Below are 13,868 nucleotides of genomic sequence, written 5' to 3'. Positions count from 1 at the left end.
AACAGAAGATAAACCCGTCAGTCCAGGGCAGCTCAGAAGAGTAGCACCGGAATAGTTCAGGGGCACTCGTTAATACACTGACTAGAATTCCATATCACCCAAATCCTAAGTAGCACTTCATGTCACCAAGTGACATCATTTTTCTTCACAGATTTCAGTTTTTAAAAGTTGATTATTAAAAAGGAAAATAAGGATGAATATCAAAGTAGAAAGCTGCATTTTAGTCTTGAACTATTTCTTCCAAAGCTTTATTATGCATTTCCTTTGAATATAAATTATCATCAGCTCAACTTTTAAATTCAAATTCCTGAAGTATGACTCCAGTACTCCCTGAAAACTTATAAACCAAAGTATAGAAAAATACTTAATAATCCCATTTGTGTCTTGTCTCAAAATAAGAGAAAAATTAAATTTCTCAAATGAAATAAGATCAGGATCTAGTGTGTAGGATAAGATACAGTAACAATCACGTGTAGAGACCTTCTAAAACTTCACAAATGATCTTACAATTTTTGATAAATGCTTACCTAGCTTATAAAACTTCAATTCATACTGAAAAGAGGGAAGTGTCACAATATGAATGAAAAGATGTATTTCCCTGAACTTTCCTCACGAGAAAAACAAAACACACACATTTGAAAATAAAAAATCCAAATGCTTATGATTTTTCCATGTGTGAATTGAACTGCACAATCCATACACTGATGGAAAAAATATGTGATTATTTTTAATGATTTACGTATAAAAGAAAAATAAACTTTATGATACAATTTGACAGACTACTTCATAAAAAATTTTACTTACATACAATGTATGCAATTTTTTGCAACCCCCAAATTCTATTCACATATACAAATTCATAAAAGGCAGACATCTTAACTTGAAGTAAAACAAGGTCCATTCAGGGTCATGGCTAAGTCATTTGATTCAGTAGAAAAGAGATTATAAGTACATGAAGGGCTACTTAACTCATGTCCCTGCACTCCCCCAAAATGTATTTAATATAATCGATTAAACAGAATTTTATGGTGCACTATAGGAAGGAGAAAAAGACCAACATTTCAGAATGGCAGATCTTAATAATCTGCTCCTGAACTTATTCAACTCAGAAAATCATATAACAACCTTAGTACAGAATTTATTTTGGAAATCGTATGAAGAAAAACCCAACGGTGCCATTTGTGCTAATCCTTAAAGAAACAAAACCCGGCCAGGTGCGGTGGCTCATGCCTGTAATCCCAGCACTTTGGGAGGCCGAGGCAGGTGGATCACGAGGTCAGGAGGTGGAGACCATCCTGGTCAACATGGTGAAACCCCATCTCTACTAAAAATACAAAAATTAGCCGGGCGTGGTGGCATGCGCCTCTAGTCCCAGTTACTCAGGAGGCTGAGGCAGGAGAATCACTTGAACTTGGGAGGGGGTGGTTGCAGTGAGCCAAGATTGCGCCACTGCACTCCAGCCTGGGCGACAGAGTAAGACTCCATCTCAAAAAAAAAAAAAGAAACAAAACCTTTTCAGGCAATCCTCACACTTTAAATGGCACTCCTTAGTTTACATAATAAATACACTATTTAAAAGTATTAGGACCCAGACCTTAAGACCCATAAGTATGTCTTCAAACACAATGAAATGTTTTATACAGTAACTTAAGACTGCTAAGTATTTACAATAGTATATGTAAGTGAAAAACTATAAACCATGTTTTTAAAAAAACTTTTGCTTTAAAAAACAATTTCCAAAAAAATGGCTAACATCAAAAAACGTCGTAAATCAGTGCATCCTTTTAAGTCTTCCTTATGTTGTTTTTCCTAAGCTACCTGTCTCTCAGGTGTGCACGCCCACGCAAAGGAAAAGGCATGACGCCAACGCCTTGCAGAGCGAGACCCTCTTAAGGAGAACAAGGACTCCGGGCGGCTGCGCTAGCCTCTGTCTCAGGAAAACCGGGGTAAAATGCTGAAGAAAGTGAGGATGTATGTCCAGACAATGTCCATAAAGGCCATCCTGAAATCCCCTTTTTAAATTTATGAACTTTAAGGACTAGAAACATAAGCAAAAGATAGTAGAGACCAAGAAGAAAATTACATAGAGAAGTACATGCAATTACAAAAAGGTCAAAAAACAAAAATGAAACAATCCAGTTGATAGGTACCTTATATGGAGACAGGCTGAGATTAGCCCTTTCAAATGGAAATTAACTAAAAATATAATGTATTCATTTTCAGGCCTCATTCTACTTATCAAGTGCGTATCAAAAAGTACACAGTCATTCTTCATCCGGCACTGACCTCTGAAAGTCTTTCCACTAAACCAAAATAAAGGACTACTGTTCCCTTGGTATGCCCACACCACTTACCTGCTAGAGAGTTCTAGTACAGAACTAAACAGGTTACAGCAGAAACACAAAGAACAGGCTTTCAAAAAAACTTTTCACAGAGGTGTTTGGAAGCGCTATTTATAACTAGCCAGTATTCCATCTGGAAGGAGGTAAGAAAACATGTTTTTTTTAATACACTTAACATGCTTACAGTTTTAAAGCTCTGAAAATTAGCTGGATAATAACATTGTAAACTGTTCATTTTCTTAGCAAACTGGAACTTAAAAGAGTAATGATTTTCTATCTTCCTTTTTGCTTTTAAACTGAGGTGACTTTTCATCTCTGAAACTTTTGAGTGTTCACCTTCTCGAAGTCAAATTGATACTATATACCATTTTCTGGATTTTTTCTTCATTCTTGAGGATGTTGGCCTTTACAGCGCAGATCTTGTCTTGCTGGTCTTTGATCAGCTGCTCCAGCTCCGCGAGCTCAGCCTTTAAGGGCTCCACGGCACAGTCTGTGATACTGAGGGAGAACAAAACCAGCGGCTCATCACTCTCTCATCTCATTGTGTGTTGGCCTCTTAATTAAGACATTGAAAGACAACAGAAGTAAATTATTCATTTCATCCAAAGAAAAGGATAATATTTATTTCTTATTTTCACAACCCCTGCCACAACCAAAAGTGAAGTCAAACATGAGATTTATAAAAGCAGCAGTTAACATTTCTTCAATGATAATCCTGAAGTCCTTAAATTATACACACAACAGCCTCTGGGACAAGGAGGTATGCAGCAAAGTCCCCACTGACTTTGGGGACCCCCCTCCACTACCCCCCACCTGTGTTCCTGCTGCAGGGCCTCCTCCCCATTACTCCCCCACTCCGCTACCCCCCACCTCTGCTCCTGCTGCAGGGCCCCCTCCCCATTATCCTCCTGCTACCCGCCAACCTGTTCCTGCTGCAGGGCCTCCTCCCTCATTACTCCCCGCACTCTGCTATCCCCTACCTGTGCTCCTGCTGCAGGGCCCCCTCCCCATTACTCCCTGCCTCTGCTACCCCCAACCTCTGCTCCTGCTGCAGGGCCCCCCTCCCCATTACCCTCCTGCTACCCCCTACCTCTGTTCCTGCTGCAGGGCACCCCCCCATTACTACCCCCCACCTCTCCTCCTGCTGCAGGGCCCCCTCCCCATTACTATGCCCCCTGCTACCCCCCACCTCTGCTCCTGCTGCAGGGCCTCGGCGTGCTGCCTGTTCTCGCTGTGCCACAGCTGCAGCTCATTCTGCATGGCATCCACGTCTTCCTGGATGTAGTCCATGATCTTCCCCAGAGGAAGTGCACTCTTGCACAGGGTCTGGATGGACGTGCGGAGCTTCTCTATCTCCTTGGAAACGATGTCCTTCTCCTTCTTCCATGCCGACTCAAAGAGAGATCGCTCCTACAGTCAGGGAGACATAGGAAGAGGAACACGCCTCCTCAGTCCAAAGGCAGAACAGGGCTGGTGCACTCAGCACATGGCCATGGGGCTGGGAGGAAAGGCGCAGGCAGGGACAGTGCTGGCTGTGGGACACTCACTCCCATGCAAAGGGAGAGCCATGCTGCCTAACAGAGTAACTCTGAAGTGCTGCACGCCATCAGAGGACATAGCACTGCCAGGAAGGGGCCGCTCCTTCCCTGCTCAATGGGGACAGGGGTCTGTCTTTACCTGGAAATCCATCTGAGAGCAAATCTCTATACAGGCAGATTTCAGTTCCCAACTAACAAGCAACTTTTGTAGCTATTGTTACAAGAGCTTAGTGACATGGAAGATTTTTCCCAAATGGACTGACAGAGAGGGGGCCTGACCCTACAGCTCCTCAAATGGCCTACCTTCCATCCCAAATGACTCCAAAACCCAGCTTGCCAGGGGGCAAGGGGAAAGAAACCCAAAGGATAGGCAGAGACTGGTGCCATGGAAAGGAGGGCATGGAGAATGTGCAGGGGAGCCAGCGCCAGCAGCACCCAGCAGCACCCAGCAGCACCCAGCAGGCAGAAGGTCAGGTCGACTTAGACGTGACTGTGCTGGCCGCTCAGGGAGGCCACAGAGTCCAGGGGTCAGGGGTCAGATGGAAGGGGTCAGGTTGAGACAGCAGCAGGTGAAGGAGGTGAGGAGGACGCAGAGACAAGCGGGGAGCTGCATGCGGTTTGGGCCAGGGGTTCTTGGGTTCTTTGGCATGCAACATTTAGAATTCTCTTCATACGAGCTTTGATCACAGACATCTCTGAATGTCAGAAACTGATGTGAGTTGGTAAGAATCAATAAGCTTGGGAAAATTCACATGAGTTCTTTCTCCTTCTTTCCTTTCTTTCTTCTCTCTCTCTTTCTTTACAGCCAGGGTCTCACTATGTTGCCCAGGCTGCTCTCAAACTCCTGGGCTCAAGTGATCCTCCTGCCTTGGCCTCCCAAAGCGCTGGGATTACAGGTGTGAGCCATCATGCCCTGCAACATTGTTTCTTTAGGAAGCCCTCCCTGGACACTCCCACCCCACTCCAGACGGGTAAGGTGCCCTTCCTTGCCTCACCCACTTACAGAATGAGCTAGTAAATGCACTCAGTTGTAACAAATCAACTTATTTAATTTGAACGTATCACAGCTACATAATCACTTGCATTACTTCTGCTAGTTGCAGACTGTGGGCTCAGGAGGGCAGGACCTTGTGTCTAGATTCATTGTGGTTCACATAAGCTCCGCTTAAGAATTTGTGAAATGACCTAATGAAGCGGATAAATGATTTATGTATCAAGATCCCAGTTCCACCATTTACTGGCTTGGACAAGTACATGAAAGCTTTAGCACAATGCCTGGCACATAGAAAGTATTAAATAATTGGGACTTTAAGTAAAACGTAAAACTCATACAACTAATAAGTGAGTTCAGCAAGGTTGTAGTGCACAAGATGAGCATATGAAAATCAACTATATTTCTATGTACGAGCAATGAAAACATGGACACTGCAATTAAAAATACAATGCCACTGACAATTGTTCAATAGAAGACTATGCTTAGTTGTAAATCTAACAAAACATGTATAGGACTTGGAAATGGAAAACGAAACAATGCAGATGAAAGAAATCAAAGGAAACCTAAATAAATGAGAAGACACACTGTGTCCATGGATAGGAGGACTCGACACAGTAAAGACATGAATTTTCCCCAAACCGATATGCATGTTTAATGCAAATCCTACCAAACTTGCGGCCAATTATTTTGTATAGACAAGATTACCCTAAAATGTACATGGAAAGGCAAAGGAACTACAATAGCTAACACATTTTCAGAAAAAGAATAAAGACAGAAATAACCAGTCTACCCAATTTCAAGACTTTTTATTGAAATGGAGTCTCACTCTGTTGCCCAGGCTGGAGTGCAGTTGTGTGATCTTGGCTCACTGCAACCTCTGCCTCCCAGATTCAAGCGATTCTCCTGCCTCAGCCTCCCGAGTAGCTGGGATTACAGGCGCCTACCAGCACGCCCAGCTAATTTTTGTATTTTTTAGTAGACATGGGATTTCACCATGTTGGCCAGGCTGGTATTGAACTCCTGACCTCAGGTGATCCTCCCATCTTGGCCTCCCAAAGCGCTGGGATTACAGGCGTGAGCCACTGCGTAGGCTTCAAGTCCTTTTATACAATTACAGTAATCGAGACAGTGCAGTACTGACAGAGGGACACAGATCAAATGAACAGACCAGAGAATCCAAAAGTAGATCCATACGAATATGTCCATATGCCCAAGCAATCTTTGACAAAGGTACAAAAGCAATTTAGTGGCGGAGAGAGCTTTGCACCATTTGGCTCTGGGGTAAGTGGACATCCATAAGCCAAAAAACAAACAAACAAACAAAACGTTGACTTAATCTCATATCTTAAACAAAAATTAACTCGAAATGGACTATGGATTTAAATATAATCTATAAAACTTTAAGATAAAAAACACAGGAGGAAAAAGTCTTTGGGATCTGGGACTAGGCAAAGAGTTCGAAGACTTGACACTAAAAGCATGACAAAAATTTCAAATGTTTGCTCTGCGAAAGACCCTGGGAAGAAGCCACAAAGGTAAGTCACAGAATGAGCAAAAACAACTGCAAATCACAATCCAATAAAGGACTGACAGCTAGAATATGCAAAGAACTCTTAAAACACAACAGCAAGAAAGTAAATAATTCAATTAGAAAATGGGCAAAAGACACAGACATTTCACTGAAGAAGATAATAAGGATGGCCAACACACACATGAAAATATGTTTGAAATCATTAGGTATTAGGGAAATGCGAATTCAAACCACAATGAACCATCACCACACAACAATCAGAATGGCTAAAATAAAACATAGTGACAACACCAAATGCTGGTTAGGGAAAACTGGATCACTCATTGCTGACGAGAACGTAAAAAGATATGGCCACTCTGGAAAACAGTTTGGCAGTTTCCTATAAAACTAAACATGCAACTACAGTATCAACCAACAGTTGTACTCCTGGGCACTTATCCAAACAAATGAAAATTCATGTTCATAGAAAAACCTGTACACAAATGCATATGGATGCTTTAATCAAAGTAGCCACAAACTGGAAACAACCCCTGTGTCCTTCAACAGGTAATTGGAACTAAACTGTGGTGCATCCACACCAGGGAAAACTATCTACCAATAAAAAGGAACAGACTGGCCAGGCATGGTGGCTCACACCTGTAATCCCAGCACTTTGGGAGGCTGAGGCAGGCGGATCACCTGAGGTCAGGAGTTCAAGACCAGCCTGACCTACATGGCAAAACCCCATCTATAGTAAAAATACAAAGTTAGCCAAGCGTGGTGGTACATGCCTGTAATCCCAGCCTGACCAACATGGCAAAACCTCATCTGTGCTAAAAATACAAAGTTAGCTGTGCGTGGTGACACAAGCCTGTAATCCCAGCTGAGGCAGGAGAATCCCTTGAACCCGGGCGGGGGGGTGCGGAGGTTGCAGTGAGCCGAGATCACGCCATTGCACTCCAGCCTGAGCAATAAGAGCAAAACTTCGTCTCAAGAAAAAAAAAAAAAAGGAACAGACTGCTAATCCACGGGACAAACTGGATGGCCCTCAGAGGATTATGAATGAGAAAAGTGAATCCCAAGAGGTTACATGCTGTAGGATTCCTTTTACACAAGATTCTTGAAAGACAAAGTTACAGAAATGGAGAACTCATGGTGGTAAGCTGGGGGTGAAGGAAGAGTTTGAGGTGGGGGAAGAGGGTGTGGCTATAAAAAGGCAACAAGAGGGATCTTTGAGGTGATAAAAATGTTCTGGATCCTGTTTCATTGTCAATATCCTGGTTGACAATGTACTATAGTTCTGTAAGATGTTATCACTGGGGGAAAGTGGGCAAAAGGCATACAGTATATCTCTATTATTTCTTTTTCTACTATTTTTTCTTTATAGGGTTTCACTGCATTGCCCAGGCTGAACGCAAACTCCTGGGCTCAAGCGATTCTCCTGCCTCAGCCTCCCAAAATAGCTGGGGCTATAGGCACGTGCCACCACACCTGGGCGTCTATTATTTCTTATAACTGCATATGAATCTATGGTTATACCAAAAGGTTTAATTTTTAAAAGGCTGTATAAAATGCCTTTAAATTAAGATACTAAATGACTGAAATGAATTCAATAAAACAATAAACTACTTCCCAAGAGAAAAATATATTGTCTTTATTATACACAAATTAGTAAATGTCTCACTGACTTAGTTAAGAAATGTAAACTTCTATTAAAACCCATTCGTAATGACTATGAAGTAATTCCTGTGCAGTTGGCATCGTGTTAACTCTAATATAAAAATGTCTAGGGCATAGACCTTAGGGTAGGAGACTAATGTGAACAAATATCTTACAAAATCGGAGAGTTACAATGTAGAAAAAGACACTAAGAGGTAATCCGGCCAAACTCCTCATATTTCTATTGCACAGGACCAACCAGAATTTGGAACCCTAATCTTAAAGCTTATAATTTTATTTTTAAGCGATTAAGACTTTAAAATAAATACACTTGGGCTGGGATTGTGATAGTCAGGACAGATTTTATTATTATCATAAAGGCACTGGAATACATTGCTGCAAAACACCAAAACCCTGGCAATTTTCAAGCTTTCATTTAACACAGCAGGGGCAGGGTGAATGCATCAAGCAGTGATTATTTACTTTAAAAAGCACACCTCTCTGATGACAGACCTCGAGTTCTATGTTGCTCATGTAGATACATCAACAATTTTCCAGATAAAAACAACCTTGTTTTTAAAGACTTTTAATCCAGTAGTAGTTTGAGGATCTACTACCCCCACACAGGAATTAGTCATACACAATATGATTAATTTTTGGAAACAGAGAGAAAAAATTATTGAAAATCTGTCACGGCTGGGTTTGTTGGCTCATGCTGGTAATCCCAGCACTTTGGGAGGCTGAGGTGGGCAGATCACTTGAGGCCAGAAATTTGAGACCAGCCTGGCCAACATGGTGAAACCCTGCCTCTACAAAAAAAAAAAATACAAAAATTACCCAGGCATGGTGGCACACACCCAGCTCCTCAGGAGGCTAAGCAGGGAGGATTGCCTGAGCCCAGGAGAAGGAGGTTGCAGTGAGCCACGACTGTGCCACTGTACTCCAGCCTGGGCAACAGAGCAAAACCCTTTTTTCTCAAAAAAGGAAAAAGAAAAGAGAAGGAAAGGAAATCTGTCATTACACAAAATATGACCTAAAACCACCCAGACCATAGGAGGACTCAGGGGCAACAGGACCTGCAGTCAGTGCCTTGTGGTTCCAGGGCCTGGTGCCAACCCAGCCTCACCACCTCCTAACTTTATGACCTTGGAATGACCTCTGTGTACCTCAGCTTCCTCACAATAAAATGGAAATAATAATATTTATCCTTCAGGTAAGATTAAATGGGATAATATAAAGTAAGCAGTTCAGTGCCTCACACATAGTAAACCCTCAAATAGATGTTAACCATTATCGTAAATTTATTCCCCAGAAAGAAGCAAGTTGCAAGTGCCCCCAGGACGAAGCATGGGTGCTTTTTCCTGTGCACTGATACAGTTATTTTACTTCCTGTCAACTTGTTGGCTATGAAAGATTCTTAGCCAGGCATGTTTGGAATACTTTAGTGCACCATGAAAAAAGCATTTATAGATATTATCAGCACCACCTAACAAGCTGTCATGTCCAGGCAAGTTCTTTCATTAAAATGTAATTTACCTTCCTCATCAACACACTTCCTTCTCCATCTCCATTTTAAGAATATAAATAACCCACAGCTATGAAATTCAGCTCAAAGCTCTTTTCTCCAGTGAAAGATTGGTGATCCTGAGCTCAGAGGAAGTCTGCTGTGAACACCGCAGAACCACCCACGGCACCTTTTTGTGGCACCCTCACCATGGATCCAGTGTCTAAAGGCAGTTTCTCCAAGTTAGGCAAACAGAGAGATGGCAGCCCACGTGTGTTTCAAGGGGACACAAAGTCACCCCTCTTGTCCCCTCCTGCCTACCTGGCCGGCCTCCCTTTTCCTGTGGGCTGAAGACTGTTTACTCAGCTGCCTTCTGGCAGGAAGGCCTCTGGCAAGGCATCTCAGCGTTGGGCCACTTCATGTGCTCACGTGCGCACACACTTTTCAGAAAATGCTTCCAAGATTTCTCAGGCGAACAGTTACTTCTGGGACTATTTTATTTACATTTTACCACACACACACTTGTCCCCAGAAACATGGGCATTTGCACTTCTAGTGATTTTTAAATTTATAGTTATTGATTATAAGTCATATAAATACAAATTATTGACCTTAGAGATTTATTTGAATTTCAACTGCAATCCTTCAAGAGAATTATTACTATTATTATTATTATTATTATTATTATTTGAGATGCAGTCTCACTCTGTCACCCAGGCTGGAGTACAGTGGCACAATCTCAGCTCATTGCAACCTCCACCTCCCAGGTTCAAGAGATTCTTCTGCCTCAGCCTCCCAAGTAGTTGAGATTACAGGTGCCTGCTACCATATCTGGCTAATTTCTGTATTTCTAGTAGAGATGGGGTTTCACCATGTTGGTCAGGCTGGTCTTGAACTCCTGACCTCAAGTGATCTACCCATCTTGGCCTCCCAAAGTGCTGGGATTACAGACATGAGCCATTGCACCTGGCCAAAAGTATTATTTTTAAAATATCTTAAAATAAAATTTAAAAAATGAAGATGGAAATAATAGACACTGAGTACTCCAAAATGCGGGAGGGTTGGGAGGGGGAGGGTTGAAAAATTACCCACTGGGTGCAACATTCACTACTGGGTGATGGGTACACCAGAAGCCAAATCCCTACCCATTAACAAGCATGCCCATGTACCCCCAAATTTAAAATAAAATAAAATGTAAAAAAAAAAATGTCTTAGAAGTCTGGTCTTTAATGCTGCCAGAAGTCCCTCTCGGAAACAGGATCCAGGGCACATGGGGGTGGAGGCCTCCAACCCCTGCCCTGCCCCGCTGCTGGATGTGACTGCTCAGCCACACTCCTAAGCAGAGCTCTACCCGACATTAAGCAAACCCAATAAACAAAAGCCTGATTAATTGTAGGGTGGGGAGGCGGGCAATAAATCAAAAGAGTATGTATTTTTGCTTCAAATAACATACTCTCTCATGTCCTCAGGAATTGATTTATATGCAACCTGTCAAAAGTTTGTTTTCTAGGCTGGGCGCAGTGGCTCACGCTGTAATGCCAGAACTTTGGAAGGCCAAGGCGGGCAGATGGCTTGAGCCCAGGAGTTTGAAACCAGCCTGGGCAACGTGGTGAAACTCCGTCTCTACAAAAAATTATCCAGGCATAGTGGTGCATGTTTGTGGTCCCGGCTACCTAGGAGGCTGAGGTGGGAAGATTGCTTGAGCCCGGGATGCAGAGGTTACAGTGAGCCAAGATGATGCCCTTGAGCCCAGGAGGTCGAGGATGTAGTGAGCTGAGATCACGCCACTGCACTCCAGCCTGGGCAACAGAGCAGGACTCTGTCTCAAAAAAAAAAAAAAAAAAAAGAAGGTTGTGTTCTTCATAAACGGAGGAATACCTGCATTCAATTTACAAAAGAAAAGCACAGAATGACTGAATAATTATTCTAAGTGTCCTGTTCATCCAGAAATATTCCATCACCAAACTTCTTCATAAACCATATGTTCATCTCGAATGCAGGTCAAGTTGGATCCCTTGAACACACAAGCAAAACAGCCTGCAAACACATACTTTTTTTTTTTTTTTTTGAGACAGGGTGTCCCTCTGTCCCTCAGGCTGGAGTGCCCAGGCTGGAGTGCAGTGGCACGATCTCAGCTCACTGCAACTGCCGCCTCCCCAGTTCAAGTGATTCTCTTGCCTCAGCCTCCCGAGTAGCTGGGATTATAGGCATGCGTCATCACGCCAGGTTGATTTTTGTATTTTTTGTAGAGATGTGGTTTCACCATGTTGGCCAGGCTAGTCTTGAACTCCTGACCTCAAGTGATCCACCCACCTTGGCCCCCACAAAGTGTTGGGATCAGGCATGAGCCACCGGACCTGACCAATTTTTTGAGACAAAGTCTTGTTCTGTCACCCAGGCTGGAATGCAGTGGTGTAATCACAGCTCACTGCAGCCTTGGACTTCTAAGCTTAATAATCCTTCCAGCTCAGCCTCCCAAGTAGCTGGGATACAGGTGTGCACCACCACGCCTGGCTAATTTTTTTAATTTTTTACTTTTGCAGAAACAAGGTCTTGCTATGTTGCCCAGGCTGGTCGTGAACTCCTGGCCTCAAGTGATCCTCCTCTTTAGATCTCAAAGCATTGGGATTAAAGGCATGAGCCATCATGCCCAGCCTCAAAATTATGTTTAAGAATCAACCATGTTACATGTATTTTGTTCATTTGCGTTTCTGAATAGTGTTTTATTATATGAATGAAATACCACTATTCATCCATTCTGCCACTGATGGACAACATTTGGGTTTTTTTTTTTTGTCTAGGGCTATTACAAAAAAATACAACTCTGAAAAATCTTATATATGTCCCAATAGAGATGAGCACATGACTGTCTCGGGTATGCAACAAGAAGTGGCATTACTGGGTCAAAGGGTATGTGTGTTCTCAACTTTATGATATAATGCCAAACCGTTTTCATACAGTTTTAGAAATTTACATCAACTATTTTTCATTAACCACTATCTTATTTCTAGGCTATAAAGGAAGCTTTAGCTCTACTCCCGTGCCATTTCTACAATCTGACAACTGAAGGTAATAACTACTGAACTGTTATCTGGCAGCAGCTACAAAACTGCTACTCCAAGTCAGGAATAGGCTGTTAAAAGGAGCCTTCCAAATGACAGACAGTTGCTCATTAGACGAATTACTTAAAACTACTTACACATGGGTGGTAAGCTTTTAGCATGGATGTATGAGAAGCTGGACAGGATGAGGGCTAACTGCCCAGACTGGGGCCCAACAGATCTGGGGTAGCTCCTACCTCTGGGACTTACTGTCTATATCATCTTGGACTAGGTAACTTTTGTGCCTCATTTTCCTAACCTAGGAAATGGGTATAACGCCTATCTCATCTGTAGGTGACCATACTAAATAAAACATGCAATTCCTTAGTCATGGTAAGTGCTCTATAAATGTTAGCTGTCAGAATCATTATATTGTCTATAATGAATAATTATTAATGGTAAATGTCTATAGGAGAAAAAATGCATACAGAGCAAAATATCATTAAATGTTAGCTACTTTTACAGATAAACATGAATGTCCTTGGAAGATGAATGAGAAACTGTCTTAGAATTATGTGTTAAGCCAGGGTGAGTGAGCTTGGTATGAGCCCCAATGGGTCACTGTGGTCAAGGCAAAAGATCAGAGCACAAAACAGAGAAATCTTCAGACTGGCCTTTCTGATGGACCTTAAAATGGTCTGAAAATTGATTTTATGAGTTGGGTTATTCTTGTCATACCCAACTAAACCAGAGATAGGGTTGAGGGGAAAAAGGCACTCAGGGCACCTGCTTCAAGAGTTAAATTTTGGCCGGGCTCAGTGGCTCACGCCTGTAATCCCAGCACTTTAGGAGGCCCAGGTGGGCAGATCACCTGAGGTCAGGAGTTCAAGACCAGCCTGGCCAACATGGTGAAACCCCGTCTCTACTAAAAATACAAAAATTAGCCAGGCGTGGTGGCGCACACCTGTAGTCCCAGCTACTTGGGAGGCTGAGGAAGGAGAATCGTTTGAACCTGGGAGGCAGAGGTTGCAGTGAGCCAAAATCGCACCACTGCACGCTAGCCTGGGCGACAGAGTGAGACTCTGTCTCACACAAAAAAAATAAAAAAATGTTTAAGAGTTGAATTTTTCAAAAGCCCAGTTGCTGAAACAGCCTGCTATAACCCTAAGACCAGTTTTACCCAGAAGCCACTGAAACAACCCTCTGTGACTCTAAGACCAGCTTTACCTACCACTGTCACTCACCAATCCCAGCTTGCCAGCTCCCCAAAACTTTTCTAG

At 42.7% G+C, this 13,868-nt stretch overlaps 1 protein-coding gene across 14 annotated transcripts in view; it reads right to left on the bottom strand.

Annotated features, from left to right (window-relative positions):
• Positions 1-697: 697 nt before the first annotated feature.
• Positions 698-13,868, bottom strand: part of TRAF3IP1 (TRAF3 interacting protein 1) — a 78,361-nt gene continuing 65,190 nt past the window's right edge. For 11 of the 14 annotated variants that reach the window (XM_063713194.1, XM_054550082.2, XM_054550081.2 and 8 more), the window contains 2 exons: positions 3,532-3,752; positions 698-2,840 (listed from right to left, as the gene is read on the bottom strand). In XM_063713194.1, coding sequence (XP_063569264.1) covers positions 2,675-2,840; positions 3,532-3,752 — 387 coding nt within the window. In that variant the 3' untranslated portion in view covers positions 698-2,674. Of the gene's footprint in view, positions 2,898-3,531; positions 3,753-13,868 lie in introns of all 14 variants that reach the window. The other 3 variants (XM_054550084.2, XM_054550086.2, XM_054550088.2) reach the window with 1 other exon arrangement.

Source organism: Pongo abelii, chromosome 11 (genome assembly GCF_028885655.2).
Source record: "Pongo abelii isolate AG06213 chromosome 11, NHGRI_mPonAbe1-v2.0_pri, whole genome shotgun sequence".
Classification (NCBI taxonomy): domain Eukaryota; kingdom Metazoa; phylum Chordata; class Mammalia; order Primates; family Hominidae; genus Pongo; species Pongo abelii.
Note: the sequence above shows the minus strand (reverse complement) of the source record. Positions and strands in the feature narration are given on the sequence as shown.